This window comes from Carcharodon carcharias, chromosome 21, assembly GCF_017639515.1.
Source record: "Carcharodon carcharias isolate sCarCar2 chromosome 21, sCarCar2.pri, whole genome shotgun sequence".
Taxonomy (NCBI): Eukaryota; Metazoa; Chordata; class Chondrichthyes; order Lamniformes; family Lamnidae; genus Carcharodon; species Carcharodon carcharias.
The window spans coordinates 23,811,493-23,831,401 of record NC_054487.1 but is presented as its reverse complement, the minus strand read 5'-3'; the positions used below and the strand labels follow the sequence as shown (position 1 = coordinate 23,831,401).

General features: G+C 49.2%; 1 protein-coding gene across 1 annotated transcript in view; it reads right to left on the bottom strand.

Annotated features, from left to right (window-relative positions):
• Window positions 1–15,444, bottom strand: part of ccdc77 (coiled-coil domain containing 77) — an 84,191-nt gene extending 68,747 nt beyond the window's left edge. Inside the window, exons 1-4 of the mRNA XM_041216108.1 lie at window positions 15,385–15,444; window positions 14,903–15,119; window positions 2,981–3,123; window positions 2,379–2,475 (exon numbers count right to left, since the gene is read on the bottom strand). Coding sequence (XP_041072042.1) covers window positions 2,379–2,475; window positions 2,981–3,123; window positions 14,903–15,119; window positions 15,385–15,407 — 480 coding nt within the window. The 5' untranslated portion in view covers window positions 15,408–15,444. The remainder of the gene's footprint in view (window positions 1–2,378; window positions 2,476–2,980; window positions 3,124–14,902; window positions 15,120–15,384) is intronic.
• Window positions 15,445–19,909: the final 4,465 nt, after the last annotated feature.

Below are 19,909 nucleotides of genomic sequence, written 5' to 3'. Positions count from 1 at the left end.
ACATTCACTCCCTCCACTACCAATGCACAGTAGCAGCAGTGTGTACCGTCTACAAGATGCACTGCAGGGATTCACCAAGGTTCCTTTGACAGCACCTTCCAAACCCACGACCACTATCATCTAGGACAAGGGCAGCAGATAGTTGGGAACATCTAGAAGTTCCCCTCCAAGTCACACACCATCCTGACTTGGAAATATATCACCGTTACTTCACTGTCGCTGGGTCAAAATTCTGGAACTCTCTCCCTAACAGCACTGTGGGTGTACCTACACATGGACTGCAGCGGATCAAGAAAGAAGGTAGCTCACCACCAGTTTCTCAAGGGCAATTATGGATGGGCAATAAATGCTGGTCCTGCCAGTGATGCCTACATCCCATGAATGAATAAAAAAAAACATGCAGCCTACCATGCATCAATCCTCCCCTGTCACATATCCTTCTGAGCAAGGCAAAACATTTAGCTCATTGTGAAAACAAAATCACTGGAATTCCTCTCGAATTACTAACAGTGATCAAACTCATGGAGACCAATGTCAATAATTACAGCTAACCCTATCAATTTCTTCACTGCAAATATCCACCACTCTCAGGTGCTTGAAACTGGAAATGAGAACAGAAAATATTGGATATACTCAGCAGGTCTGCAACAGTAGATATGGAGAAACTATTCCTATGGAAGGATCAAAAATGAGAGGGAACAGATTTAATGTAATTGGCAAAAGTGATGAGAAAAAACTTTTGCACACAGCGAGTGGTTAAGAGTGAGAGCATGATGGATGCAAATTCAATTGAGGCATTTAAAAGGGAATTAGACTGCTATCTGAAAAGGAACAATGTGCAGGGTTATGGGGAGAAGGTGGGGAGAGCGGAGAGCCGGTGTAGGCACAACGGGCCGAATAGCCTCCTTCTGCACTATAATAATTCTGTGATTCTGTATTTGTGGAGAGAAATAAATACAGAACTTCAGATTGATGACCCTTCATCAGAATTGGGAAAAGTTAGAGATGTAAAAGGTTTTAAGTCAGTGAAAGGGGGAAGAAAAAGAACAAAAGGAAAAGTTTGTATTAGGGTGGGAGGCGAGTGAGATCGAATGAGAAAGGTTCGTGGCCACAAGACTCAAGACCATTTCTGTATCATCTACAAGCTTCTTAATCATACTTCCACATTTGGGACCAAATCATTATACTATCTACCATAAACGACAAGGGACCTAGCAATGAGCCCTACAGAACCCCACTGGAAACAGCCTTCCACACAAAAATGCTTTTGCTTCCTGCACTCAAGTCAATTTGGATCCAACTTGCCCCATGGGCTCCTAGTTTTCTGTCCAATCTGTCATTGGGGACCTTGTCAAATGCCTTGCTAAAGCCATGTGGGCTTCCTCAAACATACAACTCTGAACAGCCCCTCCTGTAACTTCTCAAAAAATCATGATCGGCAGACATGGTATAAAACCAGAGAATGTTGGAAATACTCAGCAGGTCTGGAAGCAGAGAGAAACAGTTACGTTTCAGGCTGATGAACCTTTGATCAGACATGATCTTCCCTTAAATCCATGCCGAGTGCCCTTGATAATTTGTGTCTTCTTAAATAAAGGTTTATACTGACCCTCAGAACTTATCACAGAAAGGTTACAGCATAGAAAGAAGCCATTTGGCCCCTTGTGCCTGTGCCAGCTCTCTGTAAGAGTAACTCACCTAGTGCTACTCGCCTGCCAGTTTTTCCAAGGCCATGCAATTTTATCCGCTTCACGTAATGATCCAATTCTCCTTTGAGAGCCACAATTAAATCTGTCTCCACTGTGCTCTCAGGCAGTGCATTCTGGATCCTAACCACTCATTAGTATAAAAAAAAGTGTTCCCTCAAATCATTGTGGCTTCTTTTACCATAAACCTTTTCCAATAATTTTCCTGTCACCATTGAACAAGCATTGGAGGGAGCTGGGGACAGACACATGGGAGGCAAGTAAAAGAAGCAGAAAGACAACAGGGTCAAGGCTAAATGCTAGCACCCATGAAGGTGGGGAGAAAAATCTTAGATCCAACACATGGTTGAGGAGGGAGCAAAATGACAGACCCCACACCTGACGCAGGGGCGGAGAAAATCACAGATCCAACATGGGCATGCTGGGAGATGGCAGAGGCACTATACCTGTGGATTGCAAACAGGGAACAGCATGGAACACCATAGTAATTCCATGCTCTGGATCCCTGTCCCAGTTAATTCCCTTTCCCCCTAACTTTGTGGGGGGTTTTTTGTTAAGGACAATTACAACGAATTCACTTTCAGAATAAATTTAATTTTGCAATTGGGTTCTCAGAATACAAAAATGATGAAAAGCTGTCCCTTCACTCAGCCCATGGAGTAATTGCATTACCTTGTGTGGTGGCTCTTTGTGAAAGTAAGTGGTTGCTTCTGCTTCAGGGCCCACCAGGGCCAAGAGATGTTGAATCTTTTTCCGATCTTCTAACTCCCTGTAATGACCAAATTTGACAAAACATCAGCACATCAAGAGAGAGATTTTAGACTGTCTGTTTAGTTATATTTTTAAGGACATATGGGTAGCACTAGAGGAGGATGCAAGACTGGCCAAAGCAGCACTGGAAATTAAATCTTATGAGATTCTAGACCATGAATTCTACCGATTTGATAAGGTGGGCAGTATTGAAAGTGGAAGTAGTGGCTTGTTGTGGTGGAGAGGATAGAAGAAAGCCAAGGATGTAAACAGTCTGTGTCAGCATAATTTTCATCAAATCTTCTAACTGACAATGGCATCTACTTTTAACTAGTGAGAAACGCATCAACTCCTGAACAAACACAAATTGCATCTGGTATTTGGTACTTCCAATCACATCTCCTTCTAATTGGTAAATACTTTGTCTCGGGGCATAGCAATTCTCCTTTTCAAAGATCCTGCACCTTATCCATTACAGCTACTTACACCCAATTATAGCAACTCATTGGAACCTTTTTTCCTACCTGATCTTCAGCCGGTCATTTTCAGCATACAGTCTCAGTGCGTGCTCACGTTCCTGAAAGAGATAAACCTGCATGTCGCTGAGCGCTTTCTGTAACTCCTCAATTTCCTCTTCCCTCTGCCTCATCTCCCATTGGAGTTTATGCTGAAAAATAAGAATAGTCCACAACATTGTACAACTTAAAATATACCACAAGCATGGATTTGAGATCAGGATCAAAATCAGCAACACCAACCGCAAGTTAGCTGAGCACACGTTGTGTACTGTGGTAACAAAGGAATGTTTACCTATTCACATATTGTAAATATCATGACATTCTTTGATTTCTCCCCTTGGATACCATATCATGTGTCACCAAATCGCCCACTGTAGTGTTAACTAGAATCAGCACCAGAGGAAGCCATTCAGCCCATCAGTATTTGCTCTTGGAAAGAGTTATCCAACTAGTCCAACTCCCCTAATCTTTCCCCCAGCCCTTTAAGTTTTATCCTTTTCAAATGCATAGCCAATTCCCTTTGGAAAATTCGTATTGAATTTGCTTCCATTATTCCTTCAGGTGAGTGCAATCCAGGTCATAACTTGCTCCGTTCCCAATTAATATCGTGTCTCTCATCACAAGAGGGGATGAAACAGATATTGCAGTTAAGAGGAAGGTGGTGTAAACACAGAGAAAATATCAGCATCTTTAAAAGTGGATAAACTGCCAAACCCAGATGAAATGTATCCCAAGCTGCTCAGAGAAGCAAGGGAGGGAATAGTATAATTTTCCAAACCGGTGCCAGAGGACTTGAGGGCTGCTAATGTTATACCTTTGTTTAAAAAAAAAGGACGAGACCATGTAATTACAGACCAGTCACCTAATCTGGAGGATGAAAAACTTACTGCAAAAATTTAGGAGCAGTATAAATTGTCCATTAGGAAGGCACAGATTAATCAAGGCAGCATGGATTTATGGGAAGATGGTGGTGACTAAATTGATCACATTTTTCAGGAGGAATAAGTGGGTAGCACATTTGATGTAGCCTACATGGATTTTAGTACTTTTGACATGGCGGACTGGGCAGAAAAGTAAAAGTTCATGGGATCCAAGGAAAAGTGGCAAGTTGAATCCAAAATTTGTTCGGTGGCAAAAAGCAAAGGTCATTTCCATTGCAGTTTTGTAGGTCCCTTGCTATGCGTGGTACATACTATGATTTAGACTGACATGTTGGGGGCATGATAAAGAAATTTGTAGATGATACAAAAACTGGTTGCGTGGTTGCCAGTGAGGAAGAAAGCTGTAGACTGCAGCAAGATATCAATGGACTGATGAAGTAGACCGAGCAGCAAATGGAATTCTATCTGGAGAAGTGTGAAGTCATGGATTTAGGGAGGACAAATAAGGCAAAGGAATAAACAATAATTGAGAGGATAAGTGCAGAGGGACAAAGGGAGCTTGGAGCCTATCCACAGATCCCTGAAGGTATCAGGACAGGTAGACAAGATGGCAATGAAGGAACATATGATATGTTCTCTGCCTTGGCTAATAAAGAAAGAGCTGGGAGATTAACCACAAACTGTATCAAACACTAGCTAGGCCACAGCTAAAGTACTGAACATAAGAACATCAAAAATAGGACTAGGCCATTCGGCCCCTCAAGCCTGCTCCACCATTCAATAAGATCATGGCTGATCTGCCCCAGGCCTCAGCTCCTTTCGTGCCAGCTCCTCATAGCCCTCAACTCCCTGATATTTTAAAAATTTATCTACCTCCTCTTTAAGTACCTTCAGTGATCTAGCCTCCACAACTCTCTGGGAGAGAGAATTCCAGACATTCACTACCCTCAAGAGAAAAAATTCCTTCACATCTCGGTTTTATTTATTCCCCTTATTCTGTAACTATGTCCCCTAGTTCAAGACTAGTCCCCACTAGTAGAAACATCTTCTCAACATCTACTCTGTCAAGCCCCCTCAGAATCTTGTACATTTCAATAAGATCACCCCACTACATTCTAATTACTAAAGGCCTAACCTTTTTGGCCGTTCTTGATAAGTCAACTCCTTCATCCCAGGAATCAGCCGAGTGAATCTCTTTTGAACTGCCTCCAAGGTCAGTATATCATTTCCTAAATATGGGGACCAAAACTGTACACAGTACTCCAGGTGCAGCCTCACTAACACCCGGTACAGTTGTAACAAGACTATTTTTAAACTCTAACCCCCTAGCAATACAGGCCAAAATTCCATTTGCCTTCTTAATTACGAGCTGCATCTGCATAATAACTTTGTGTTTCATGCACAAGAACACCCAGATCCCTCTGTGTTGCACTTTTCTTTTAAAAAAAAAACAAAGAAAAGTACAGCACAGGAATAGGCCCTTCGGCCCTCCACGCCTGCTTTGTATGCCTTAGTTTTTGATTGGATATTCTCCTTAACCACCTTTGTTAACCACAGGTGGTTCATCTTTCTCAATGAGTCCTCCTTTTTGACCAGGATAAATTTTTGCTGAGCATTATGAACGATCTACTTAAATAGCTGCCACTGCTCATCCACTGACCTTCCCCTTAGTCTATCTTCCTAGCCAACTTTAGACAATTCCTTCTTCATAACTGTGAAATTGCCCTTATTTAAGTTGAGGACAATGGTTTGAGATCAGAGTTGCTCGCTCTCAAACTAAATTTGAAATTCTACCATGTTGTGATCACTACAATTTAGAGGATCCTTAACTATGAGATCTCTTATTAATCCTACCTCAATACACATTACTAGATCTAAAATAGCCTGTTCCCGGGTAGGTTCTCCAACATATTGCTCTAAGAAACAATCCCTGATGCACTCTACAAATTTGTCTTCCATGTTAACCCTGCCAATCTGATTTGTTCAGTCAACATGCAGATTAAAATCACCCATGACAATTGTAGCACCCTTCTTATACGCCTCCATTATTTCCCGATTTACATTTTGTCCTAGTGAGGCAACCCTTCGGGGACCTATAAACGACTCCCACCTGTGACTTCCTCCCCTTGCTATTCCATATTTCCACCCAAACTGATTCCACGTCACAATCTATTGCACCTATATCACTACTCACCACCGCACCGATACCTTCCTTTATTAACAAAGCTACTCCACCTCATCCTTTTTGCCTTTTTTTCTGAAATGTCAAATACTCTTGAAGGTCGAGTTCCCAGTCTTGGTCACCCTGCAACCACGTCTCTGCAATAGCTATCAAGTCATATCCATTTATTTCTATTTGTGCTGTCAACTCATCTATCTTATTACAAATGATGTGTGCATTCAGATAAAGAGCCTTAAGCTTTGACTTTAACCATTATTACTCATTCTGGTTCTAATTTCTGCTGCACTCTTCTGCTTATATTTTCTGCCCCTTCCTGTCACACTTGGATTATCATTCGTCTTGTCACTACCCTGAATCTGTTCTCTCGATTATTTTTGATTTTTTAAATTTCCCTTCAATCGAACCCTCCCCCCCACTAATTAGCTTAAAGCCCTATCTACAACCCTGTTCATACAAGTCGCCAGGACACTGATCCCAGCACGATTCAAATGAAGCCCATCCCACCAATCACCTACCTGTTTTCCTGTGACGTCATACACTGGCTCTGACAGGTAGAAACAGGTTGAAGGGGCTCTCTACCACTGGCTTTTATCTCCTGCCGCCACTGCCCTTCTCACATAGGTCCACTCTCCGTGTGCTCCCAGCTCTCCTCTTGCTGTTTTAAACTGTAAAAATGCCTGGCTCTCCTCTCGCTGTTTTAAACTGTAAAACTCCCTCAGTCACCAATCTCGAACTGAAGCTCTCTACTGCAGCCAAACACGGCACTCCAGTGCAGACAACGTCAGCACTATAAGATAGCCTACTTTTATACTCTCTGAACCTAGCCTCTGAAAACCTGATTAAGACAGTTAACTAATTAACTCGTTGCAGTTGCAAACAGAGCCTGTATGAGCCCTGTTTTAAGGCTGGACTAAAACTCACCTTCTTCCAACCCTAACAGCAACTTTTAGTTAATTTCTAAATTAAAGAAAGACTAGACTGCACATAGAATTTAACCCTTTAAACTCCCTCAGTCACCAATCTCCAACTGAAGCTCTCTACTGCAGAGAGTTCTGGTCACTGCATTCCAGGATATGACCGCACAAGAGAGGGAACAAAGGAAATTTACAAACATCTTGCCAGGCATGGAAATTTTTAGCAATGAGATAAGTGTGGATAGGCTTGGGTTATTTTCTTTGAAACAGAAAAGGTAGAGGGAGTATTTAGTTGAGGTGTATAAAATCGAGGGGCCTAGAGAGTAAATAAGAAGAACTTATTTCCCTTAGCAGAGAGCTTGATACCAGGAAGCGCAGATTTAAAAGTAATTGAGAGGATGTTTAGAGAGGAGTTATAAAGTTATTTTCATCTAGTGGGTGTTGGGGATCTGGAACTCTGCCTGAAAAGATGGGAGAGGCAGAAATCCTCATCACATTTCAAGAATTCACTAAGTCTTCACTTCATGTTGTAAGTGCAATTTTAAGTGACACAATGTCAAGTGAATCAGATTTCCCCACTAAAGCTAATGTAAAAGTGTACAGGAGTCCCTCGCTTAACATTGCCCTGCACAAGGTCGTTTTGCTTTAATGTCACTCGCTAATTGGAACCTTGCATTCTCATTGCTTTGCTGCTGTTTCACACTAATGTCGCTGCACGCCTGGACATCCCACGTAACTTCCATGTTGAGCTTGAGAGCTGGGTCTCAGGTAAGATGGAGAGCAGGCAATCTTGGGAGGGGGTGATAAGCTTCAGACAGTTTCGCATAACATCGTTCTGCATCAACATCACATTTCCAGGAACTGATTAACAACGTTAAGCAGGGCTTCCTGTAGTTTGGTTCTGTAGGACTTTCTCATCAGGAAAAAAAAATTAAACCCAAGTTGTAATACTGCAAATTCCTAAATTCCTGTATTTGTAAATTAAATAACTTTCAAAATAAAGTTAAAAATAAAACAGCATAATTGTAAATACTGTACTTCAATATGCAAAGTTCCATGGGCTACAACTGAAGAGCCAGAAAATGGGATTCAGCTGGAGAGCTTTTTTTAGCCAGCATGACATGATGTGTCAATTGGTCTGCTTCACTGCTGTAAATTTTCTATGTTCCTATGCTTCGTGTTTCTATAATTAAGGGTAGAGTGATTGAGCAAGTAGCAGAATTTCAAGTTGATAAGAGAGCCAACTTGGATTCGAAAAGGATGGATCAAGTAGAACAAGTTACACTGAATTTGAGGATGTAATTACACTAATAGACAGGGGAAATGTCTGCGGATATAGTTTTCTACAGGACTTCAGAAGGCATTTGATAAGAGACCATTAGTTAAAATTAAAGCTCATGCATTTGAAAGCAAATTATTGATCTGCTTAGGAGATTGGTTAGGCAGTGGGAGACATGAGAGTCAAGTTAATGCTTATGTACCCAAATGAGAAGGAAGCGAGTGACCTGTGGTATCCCATAAGGATGTGCCATCTCTCAGCTATTCACTGTATTGAATGCATGGACAAGGCAATGGAGTGCCATGTATCCAAGTATGACAATGTCACAAGGATTGGTATTGTATTGTAAATGGGAACATCAAATTAAAACGGGATATTAATAGATTAACTGTGGCATATGAATTTTAATGCTTGTAAGTGTGAGGTTATCCATTTTAGATCCAAGTATTATTTAAACAGTAAGAAGTTAGGAACTGTGGAGACCCAAAGAGATATAGTGGTCCATACACAAAGATCACTACAATGTAACAAACTAAAAAGAAAATAACAAAAAATTAATGGAATGTTAGCCTATATAACTTGAGTGCTAGAATATTTTGCTACAGCTATACAGCAAACTGGAGCACCATGTATAGTTAGGAACATAGAACTTGGGGCAGGAGTAGGCCATTCAGCCCTTCGAGCCTGCTCCACCATTATCATGGCTGAGCTGGTTGTGGTCTCAACTTCACTTTGCTGCCTGCCCCCCATAACCCTTGACTATCATAAATCTGTCTCCCTCAGCCTTGAATAAATTCAGTGACCCAGCCTCCACTGCTTTCTGGGGAAGAGAAGTCCACACACTAATGACCCTCAGAAAAAAATTCTCCCCATCTCAGTTGTGAATGGTAGATCTTTTACTTTAAAACTGTGTCCCCTGGTTCTCGTCTCTCCCACAAATGGAAACATTCTTCTAGTACCTATCCTATGAAATCCCCTCAGAATCTTAAATGTTTCAATAAATAACCTCTCATTCTTCTAAACTTAAATGCATAGAGGCACAACCTGTTCAACCTTTCCTCATAAAGATAAGCCCTTCATCCTGCAGATGAGTCACATGAACCTCCTTTTACTGCTTCTTATGCAATGATATATTTTTAATAAGGGGACCAAAACTGTACACAGTATTCCAGATGTGGTCTCACCAAGGCCATGGGCAGCTACAGTAAAACATCTCTACTTTCATATTCCATTCTCCTTGCAACAAGTGGCAATGAGCGAGGTGAGGTGAGAGTGACTGCCCTTGACATCAAGGCAGCATTTGACTGAGTGTAGCACAAGGAGCCCTAACAAAACTGGAGTCAATGGGAATCAGGGGGAAAACGCTCTGCTGGTTGGAGTCATACCTAGCACAAAGGAAGATGGTTGTGGTTGTTGGAGGTCAGTCACCTCAATTCCAGGACATCAGGCATTGTTCAGGGCAGTGTCCTTGGCCCAACCAACTTCAGCTGCTTCATCAATGACCTTCCTTCCATCATAAGGTCAGAAGTGGGGATGTTCACTGATGATTGCACAATGTTCAGCACCATACATGACTCCTCAGGTCCATGGCTAAATGCAGCAAGACCTAGACAATATCCAGGCTTGGACTGACAAGTGGCAAGTAACATTCATGCCACACAAGTGCCTGGAAATGACCATCTCCAACAAGAAAGAATCCAACCAGTGCCCCATGATATTCAATGGCATTACCATCACTAAATCCCCCACTATCAACATCCTGGGAGTTACCATTGACCAGAAACTGAACTGGACTAGCCATATAAATACTGCGGCTACAAGAGCAGGTCAGAGGCTGGGAATCCTGTGACAAGTAACTTGTCTCCTGACTCTCCAAAGCCTGTCCACCATCTACAAGGCACAAGTCAGGAGTGTGATGGAATACTCTCCACTTGCCTGGATGAGTGCAGCTCCCACAACACTCATGAAGCTCGGCATCATCCAGGACAAAGCAGCCTACTTGATTGGCACCCCATCCAGAAACATTCACTCCTCCACCACCGACGAACAGTGGCAGCAGTGTGTACCACAAGATGCACTGCAGGAATTCACCAAGGCTCCTGCAACAGCACCTTCCAAATCCAAGCCACACAATCCAGAAGGACAAGGGCAGCAGACCCATGTGAACACCACCACCTAGAAGTTCCCCTCTCACTCAGCACCCTGACTTGGAAATATATCGCCGTTCCTTCTCTGTCGCTGGGTCAAAATTCTGGAGAACTCACCCTAACAGCACTGTGGGTGTACCTACACCACATGGGCTGCAGGTGTTCAAGGCAGCTCACCACCACCTTCTCAAGGGCAATTAGGGGTGGGCAATAAACGATAGCCTCGCCAGTGACGCCCAAATCCTGTGAACGAATATGAAAAGAAAAATTCCATTTGCTTTCCTGCTCATTTGCTACACCTGCATACTAACTTTTTGTGATTCATGTACCAGAAAACCCAGATCCCTCTGTATCTCAGAGTTCCGCAGCCTCTCTCCATTTAAATAATATGCTGTTTTTCTATTCTTCCTGCTAAAGTGGACAAGTTCACATATTCCCATATTATACTCCACCTGCCAAATTTTTGCCCACTCACTTAACCTGTCTATACCCCTTTGCAGACTCTCTACTCCTCTTAACAACTTACTTTCCTACCTATCTTGCGCTCTTATCTGTGTATCAGGGTATCACACTTTAGATATATTGATCTTGGAGGGACTGAAGTGTAGATCCAACAGAACATCTAATCCTTGAAGCCCTGGTAACAATGAAGAGAGATAACATAAGAACATAAGCCAGAACAAAAACAGAATTACCTGGAAAAACTCAGCAGGTCTGGCAGCATCGGCGGAGAAGAAGAGTTGACGTTTCGAGTCCTCATGACCCTTCAACAGAACTCGAATCTGGCCAAGGTAGACTGGGAACAGCTACTTGTAGGGAAATCTACAGAGGAACAGTGGGGTGGCGTTCAAAAAGGAAATGGGTACAGGCTCAACATGTTCCCTCTAGGGTGATAGGAAGGAGTAACAAGCCCAGAGAACCACGGATGACCAGAGATATTCAGGTTACGATGAGAAGGAAAAGAGAGGCTTTTAGCAGGTACAAGGGAAGCAAATCAGCAGAGGCATTAGTGGAGTACAGAAAGTGCAGGGTGGAGCTTAAGAAAGCAATTAGGAGAGCAAGAGGGGATATCAGAAAGCTCTGGCTGGTAAAAGTAGGGAAAATCCCAAGATATTCTATAAGTATATCAATGGGAAGAGGGTAACCAGGGAAAGAGTAGGGCCCATAAGGGACCAAGGGGCAATCTATGGGTGGAGCAAGAAGACATCGGTAGAGTGTTGAATGAATATTTCACATCCGTCTTCACCCAAGAGAATGAGGATGAAGGTATCGAACTCGGGGAGAGAGACTGTGAGGTTCTTAAGCAAATTGATATAAGGAGTGACAAGGTATTGGAGATGTTGGCAGGCTTAAAAGTGGACAAATCTCCAGCTCTGGATGATTTGCATCCCATTCTGCTGAGGCAAAGGAGGAGATTGTAGGGGTTCTGACCCAAATTTTTAATTCATCTCAGGCCACGGGGGAGGTGCCAGAGGACTGGAGAACAGCTAATGCGGTTCCGCTATTTAAGAAGGGTTGTAGAGATAAGCCAGGGAACCACAGACCAGTAAGTCTCACATCAGTGGTAGGGAAACTATTGGAGAAAGTTCTGAAGGAGAGTATCTATCTCCACTTGGAGAGGCAAGGTTTGATCAGGGATAGTCAGCATGGCTTTGTCAGAGGGAGATCATGCCTAACAAATTTGATTGAATTTTTTGAGGAGGTGACCAGGTGTGTAGATGAGGGTAGTGCAGTTGATGTAGTTTCTATGGATTTCAGCAAAGCCTTTGACAAGGTCCCACTTGGGAGACTTATAAAGAAGGTAAATGCACATGGGATACAGGGTAATTTGATAAGGTGGATTCAAAATTGGCTTAGTTGTAGGGGGCAGAGGGTGATGATAGAAGGATGCTTTAGTGACTGGAAGCCAGTGTTCAGTGGCGTACCACAGGGATCTGTGCTGGGTCCCCTATTATTCATCATTTATATAAACGACAGATGATTATGTGGGGGCTAGGATTAGTAAGTTTGCGGATGACACAAAGATTGGCCGGATGGTTAACAGTGAGGTTGAGCATCTTGGGCTTCAGGAAGATATAGACGGAATGGTCAAATGGGCAGATAAGTGGCAGATGGAATTTAACCATGAAAAGTGAGGTGATACACTTTGGAAGGAGTAATTTGACAAGAAAGCACTCAATGAATGGCATGACACTAGGAAGTTCTGAGGAGCAAAGGGACCTTGGCGTGTGTGTCCATAGATCTCTGAAGGCGGAGGGGCATGTTAGTGGGGTGGTGAAAAAGGCATATGGGACACTTGCTTTTATCAATCGAGGCATAGATTATAAAAGTAGGGAGTTGTATAGAACCTTGGTGAGGCTACAGCTGGAGTACTGCAGTTCTGGTCGCCACATTATAGGAAAGATGTAATTGCACTGGAGGGGGTGCACAGGAGATTCACCAGGATGTTGCCTGGGATGAAACATTTAAGTTATGAAGAGAGTTTGGATAGACTTGGGTTGTTTTCGTTGGAGCAGAAAAGACTGAGGGGTGACCTGATCGAGGTGTACAAGATTATGAGGGGCATGGACAGGGTGGATAGGGAGCAGCTGTTCCCCTTAGTTGAAGGGGACATAAGTTCAAGTTGAGGGGCAGGAGGTTTAGGGGGGATGGGAGGAAAAACATTTTTACCCAGAGTGGTGACGGTCTGGAATGCACTGCCTGGGAGGATGGTGGAGGCAGGTTGCCTCACATCCTTTAAAAAGTATCTGGATGAGCACTTGGCATGTCATAACATTCAAGGCTATGGGCCAAGTGCTGGTAAATGGGATTAGCTAGGTAGGTCAGGTGTTTCTCATGTGTCAGTGCAGACTCGATGGGCCTCTTCTGCACTCTGTGCTAAGAAATAGGAGCAGGACCCCTCAAGCCTGCCCCGCCATTCAATAAGATCATGGCTGATCTTTTCCAGGCCTTAACTCCACTTTCTTGCTAGCTCCTCATAGCCCTCAACTCCCTGATATTTCAAAACTCTATCTACCTCCTCTTTAAATACTTTGCGATCAAGCCTCCACAACTTTCTGGGGTAGAGAATTCCAGATATTCACTACTCTCTAAGATAAGAAATTCCTTTGCATCTCAGTTTTAAATGAGGGTCCCCTTATTCCGTAGCTATGTCCCCTAGTTCGAGATTTCCCCACTAACTTGGCTTGTATTTCCTCAAACATAGAAGATTATGCAATGATCAGATTGAAGGTTTTAGGATTTTGAAAGAAATTCATAGGATAGAAAGAGATTTTTTTTCCACTGCAGAGGACATCAAGGACAAGGGAACACAATTTTCAAATTAGAGCCAACTCATTCAGAATTATTAAGAAACTCTTTTTCATGGAAAGGGTAGAAGTGTCGAACTCTCTCTCACAAAACTCAACATCAGAGATGAATAGATTCTTGATTGTGAAGTGCATAAAAGGTATAGAGAGGCAAGGCAGCTGGATGGAGACAACATACTGATCAACCATGATTTCATTGAATGGCAGAACAGGCATGAGTGTTCAGAAAGTCAGATTCCAGTTCTTATGCTCCAAGGAGAAAAATCCCAGCTTCTCTAGACTCTTCAAAGAACTGAAGTTCTTCATCCCTGATACCATTCTGGTTAACCACCTCTGTATCCTCTGGAAAACGTTGGCATCCTTACTTTGCCATGTGTATACACACACAAAACACACGTTTCCCTCTCATTGCTGTTCAGCTGTACTTATGAAGTTTGCCACAATCTATTTAATTAAAATATCCCACTGAGGTTCTGGCTATCCTGGAGTGTGACCCCATCACTAATCCCCGGTTCTATGTTGATTGTGACTGGCTAAGGAACAATTGCTGAGACATGTCTGAACTATAAGTGGCTTATTGGATAAACATAACTACATACAGATATACATAACTCAGTCTCAGCCAGGAGCATTCTCCCGCTGGACTCTTGGTCACGTGTTTCTTACATCATGTTTCTCCAGTACACACATTAACCCTTTCAGCCCTGAACACCCTAATACTACACCCTCCGTTCCCACTAAAGGTGTCAACAACACTCTTCCCTCCTATCCTTTCTGGAATTGGAGAGTTCAGTTCCAGAACACAGGTTACTAAGCCGAGTGTTGTTTTCTGAAATAGCATTTTCTGATTCAGTAAACCCGAGTGAGTGTTACTGGCTGGAATCTAAACATAAGAGGGTTCCCATCATCATGGTGGGAGCCACAGGGATACATTGGCTTATGAAATACACAATAATCACCAGGGATTTTCCGACCAACAAGGTACCTGGGAATCAGAACTGGCTCACATCACAACTTTATACTGGAAGGCGCTTTACAATCTCGCCAGTCACCCTGGTTTTAGGAATATGTACAGAATATTTGTCTGCCAATCTTGAAGACTTCCTGCAATGGGACAATTGCTCCTTCCAAATACTGAGCCGGCAGTTTTTTGTTTACGCGCTGCCCAAGGTGACCTGTGACTCCCACCACTTTGCTGCGCTTGTCGAGAACCCCACCTGCTCTTCATAGGTCGCTCTGTAGTTCTCCAGCCTTTTCAGGAGTCTCTCGTGTTCCTCATCAAACTCTGCGATCTTCAGCCGGTAATACTCCAGCAGCTCCCGGGAAGGGCGGAGGAAGGCCAGGCGCTCACTGACGGGCGGGAGGAGCGGAGATCCGTCCGTCCGGGGATCCGGCCGCTGACCCGAGCGAGCTGAACTTCGGCCCACGGTTGATCTACATCACAGGAAGAAAACATTTGCCGCTCGGTGAATAATCCCGGCAGGTACAAAGCTGCAAACTGTGTAAGGAGGGACCGGGCCGAGTGTTTCACAGGAACAATCCCGGACAGTGTAAAATTAGCCAAAGGCCTGATCCAGACCCCGGCGCTTTCACAGAGGGGGGTCTCCACTCCGGATTCTCCGGGTGTGGGGGGATTGAGAGGGGAGGGGGGGGATAGGGATGTGGGGGTCCGAGGGGGTGGGGGCGAGGTGGTTCTCACCGTCTCCGCCGGTCGCCCTCCATCCGGGTGAAATCCGCAAACAACAACCGTCTCTCGCGCTCGCTCCGCGCGCGTATTAATCATTGGCTGTTCAGCTGCCCCGGGAGCGGACCAATCACAGGAAGGGGAAGGGGGCGGGGAGGGAAGGGGGCAGAGGGGGGGGAGGGGAGAGGGGAAGGGGGGGGCAGAGGGGGGGGGAGGGGAAGGGGGGGGCAGAGGGGGGGGGGAGGGGAAGGGGGGGCAGGGGGGGAGGGACGGGGGCGGGGGGGGCAGACGGGGAGGGGAAGGGAGGGGGCAGAGGGGGAGGGGGAAGGAGGGGAGGGGGAGGGGGGAAGGAGGGGAGGGGGAGGGGGGAAGGAGGGGAGGGGCAGGGGGGGAAGGAGGGGAGGGGCAGGGGGGGGAAGGAGGGGAGGGGGAGGGGGGGAAGGAGGGGAGGGGGAGGGGGAAGGAGGGGAGGGGGAGGGGGGAAGGAGGGGAGGGGGAGGGGGGAAGGAGGGGAGGGGCAGGGGGGGAAGAAGGGGGGGAGGAGGGGGCAGAGGAGGGGAGGGGCAGGGGGGGAAGAAGGGGGGGAGGAGGGGGCAGAGGGGGTGAGGGGGCAGAGGGGGAGGGTAGGAGGGGTGGTGGGTAGAGCCGGAGGAGGGGAGGGGGCAGAGAGGGAGGAGGGGAGGGGGCAGAGGGGAAGGGAAGGGGGGCAGAGGGGGAGGGGAGGGAGCAGGGGGGGAGGGGAGGGGGGCAGGGGGGGAGGGGAGGGGGGCAGAGGGGGAGGGGGGAAGGGAGGAGGGGAAGGGAGGGGGCAGAGGGGATGGGTAGGAGGGGAGGGGTGCAGAGGGGTAGGAGGGGAGGGGGCAGAGGGGGGAGGATGGGGGGAGGGGGCAGAGGGGGAGCAGGGGAGGGGGGGCAGAGTGGGAGGAGTGGTGGGGGTCAGAGAGGGAGGAGGTGAGGAGGGGGCAGAGGGAGAGGAGGGGAGGGTGGGGGGCAGAAGGGGGAGGGGAAGGGAGGGGGCAGAGGGGGAGGAGGGGAGGTCGGGGGCAGCAGGGGAGGAGGGGAGGGGGGCGGGAAGGGGAGGGGGCAGAGGGGGAGGAGGGGAGGAGGGGAGTGGTGCAGAGGGGATGGGAGAGGAGGGGGAGGGGGCAGAGAGAGGGGAGGGGGAGAGGAGGGGGGAGGTGAGGGGGCAGAGGGGGAGGTGGGGAGGGGAGGGGAGGGGGCAGAGGAGGAGGTGGGGAGGGGAGGGGAGGGGAGGGGGCAGAGGAGGAGGTGGGGAGGGGAGGGGAGGGGGGCAGAGGAGGAGGTGGGGAGGGGAGGGGCGGGGGCAGAGGAGGAGGTGGGGAGGGGGGCAGAGGAGGAGGTGGGGAGGGGAGGGGGCGGGGGGGGGAGGGGGGCAGAGGGGGAGGAGGGGAGGGGGGCAGAGGTGTGGATGGGGAGCGGAAGGGGGCAGAGGGGGAGGATGGGAGGGGAGGGGGAGGGGAGGGGGAGGGGAGGGGGAGGGGGCAGAGGGGGAGGGGGAAAAGGGGGAGGGGATGGGGCAGAGGGAGGGGGAGGGGAGGGGGCAGAGGGAGGGGGGAGGGGATGGGGGAAGGGAAGAGGGAGGGGATGGGGAAGGGGAGAGTGAGGGGAGGGGGTGGGGGGGAGGGGAGAGGGAGGGAGGGGGGAAGGGGAGAGGGAGGGAGGGAGGGGGAAGGGGAGAGGGAGGGAGGGGGGAGGGGGAAGGGGAGAGGGAGAGGGAGGGAGGGAGGGGGAAGGGGAGAGGGAGAGGGAGGGAGGGGGAAGGGGAGAGGGAGGGGGAAGGGGAGAGGGAGGGAGGGGGAAGGAGGGGAGAGGGAGGGCGGGGGGAGGAGTGGAGGCGGGGAGGGAGGGGAGAGGGAGGGAGGGGTGACAAGGGAGGGAGGGAGGGGGGGAGGGGAGAGGGAGGGAGGGGGGAAGGGGAGAGGGAGGGAGGGGGGAAGGGGAGAGGGAGGGAGGGGGAAGGAGGGGAGAGGGAGGGGGAAGGAGGGGAGAGGGAGGGAGGGGGGAAGGAGGGGAGTGGGAGGGAGGGAGGGGGGAAGGAGGGGGAGGGAAGGGGGAGAGGGCAGGGGAAAGAGAGGGAGGGGGAAGGGGAGAGGTAGGGGGAAGGGGAGAGGGAGGGAGGGGAGAGGGAGGGAGGGAAGGGGGAAGGAGGGGAGAGGGGGGGAAGGGGAGAGGGAGGGGGGAAGTAGAGGGGGAGGGAGGGGGGAAAGGGAGAGGGAGGGAGGGTGGAAGGGGAGGGGGGAAGGGGTGGGAGAGGGAGGGAGGGGGAAGGGGAGGGAAAGGGAGGGTGGGAAGGGGAGAGGGAGGGAGGGAGGGGAAGGGGAGAGGGAGGGAGGGGGAAGTGGAGAGCGAGGGAGGAGGGAAAGAGGAGAGGGAGGGAGGGGGGAAGGAAGGAGGGGAAGGGGAGAGGGAGGGAGGAGGGGGGAAGGGGAGAGGGAGGGAGGGGTAAGTGGAGAGCGAGGGAGGAGGGAAAGAGGAGAAGGAAGGAGGGGGGAAGGGGAGAGGGAGGAGGGAAAGGGGAGAGGGGGGAAGGGGAGAGGGAGGGAGGAGGGGAGAGGGCAGGAGGGGGGAAAGGGGAGAGGGAGGGAGGGGGAAGGGGAGTGGAAGGGAGGGGGAAGCGAGGAGGAAAGGGGAGAGGGAGGGAGGGGGAAGTAGAGGGGAAGGGAGGGGTGAAAGGGAGAGGGAGGGGGGAAGGGGAGGGGGTGAAGGGGTGGGAGAGGGAGGGAGGGGGGAAGGGGAGGGAAAGGGAGGGAGGGGGGAAGGGGAGAGGGAGGGGGAAGGAAGGGGGGAAGGGGTGAGGGAGGGAGGGGGAAGGAAGGAGGGGGAAGGGGAGAGGGAGGGAGGGGGAAGTGGAGAGGGAGGGTGGAAGGGGAGAGGGAGGGAGGGGGAAGTGGAGAGGGAGGGTGGAAGGGGAGAGGGAGGGAGGGGGAAGTGGAGAGGGAGGGTGGAAGGGGAGAGGGAGGGAGGGTGGAAGGGGGGAGGGAAGGAGGGGGGAAGGGGAGAGGGAAGAAGGGGGTAAGGGGAGATGGTGGGGGGAAGGGGAGAGGGAGGGGGAAGGGGAGAGGGAGGGAGGGGCAAGAGGAGAGGGAGGGAGGGGGGAAAGGGGAGGGAGGGGAAGGGGAGAGGGAGGGAGGCGAAGGGGAGAGAGGGGGGGAAGGGGAGAGAGAGGGGGGAAGGGGAGAGGGAAGGGAGGGGGGAGGGGGGGAAGGGGAGAGGGAAGGGAGGGGGGAGGGGTGGAATGGGAGAGGGAGGAAGGGGAGGGAGGGGAGAGCGGAGAGGGGGGAGGGGGAAGGGGAGGGAGTGGGGGAGGGGGTGAAGGGGTGAGCGAGGGAGGGGGAAGGAAGGAGGGGGGAAGGGGAGAGGGAGGGAGGGGGAAGTGGAGAGGGAGGGGGGAAGGGGAGAGGGAGGGAGGGTGGAAGGGGGGAGGGAAGGAGGGGGGAAGGGGAGAGGGAAGAAGGGGGTAAGGGGAGATGGTGGGGGGAAGGGGAGAGGGAGGGGGAAGGGGAGAGGGAGGGAGGGGGAAGAGGAGAGGGAGGGAGGGGGGGAGAGGGAGGGAGGGACGGGGGAAGGGAGGGGGAGGGAGGGAAGGGGGAAAGGGGAGGGAGGGGAAGGGGAGAGGGAGGGAGGCGAAGGGGAGAGATGGGGGGAAGGGGAGAGAGAGGGGGGAATGGGAGAGGGAAGGGAGGGGGGAGGGGTGGAATGGGAGAGGGAGGGAGGGGGGAAGGGGAGGGAGGGGAGAGGGGGGAGGGGGAAGGCGAGGGAGTGGGGGAGGGGGTGAAGGGGTGAGCGAGGGAGGGAAGAGGAGAGGGAGGGAGGAAAGGGGAGAGGGAGGGAGGTGGGAGGGAAGGGGAGGGGGAAGAAATAAAAAGATAAGTTCCTTACAACTTGATAAAAAGCTACAGCAAGTGCTGTTTAAGCAGGTTGGAGCAGGTGAAGCTGGATAGAAGGCCAGCGATAGGTGGGGCAAAGGTGAGATTGACAAAAGTCATGGACACAAGACAAAGGGAGTGTTAATAAAAAAGGTGCTGAGACAGTCACTGAGGATGGAAATATGGCTGTGAAAGCAAATTTTGATAAACGCCTTGTCAAACACCAGGAGGGAAACAGAAAGCAATGAAGGTGAACAGGGCAAAAGAGACAAATGGAAATCCTGTCAGAGAGAAGACCTTCTATCCAGCTTCACAAGCTCCACCCCTCCTTAAACAATATGAATTTCATCACATTTTTCTCTTTAGCTCTGAAGAAGTGTCTTATGGACTCAAAACGTTAACTCTGTTTTTTTCTCCACAGAAGCTGTTAGACCTGCTGAGTTTTTCTAGCATTTTCTGTTTTTGTGTCGAACCCCAGTCTCTGGGTCTGGACAGCTGAGCCCACAGGTTACCAAAGTGGACAGGCAGGACAAGAGCAGCTCAACCCTATGATCCCAGGGCCTGTCACCCATGGAGTGAGATGTCCAGCCCTCCCCTGCAGATCGCCCACAGCAGATTGACCATCACTTGCCCCCTGAGTGCTAACCACCCGG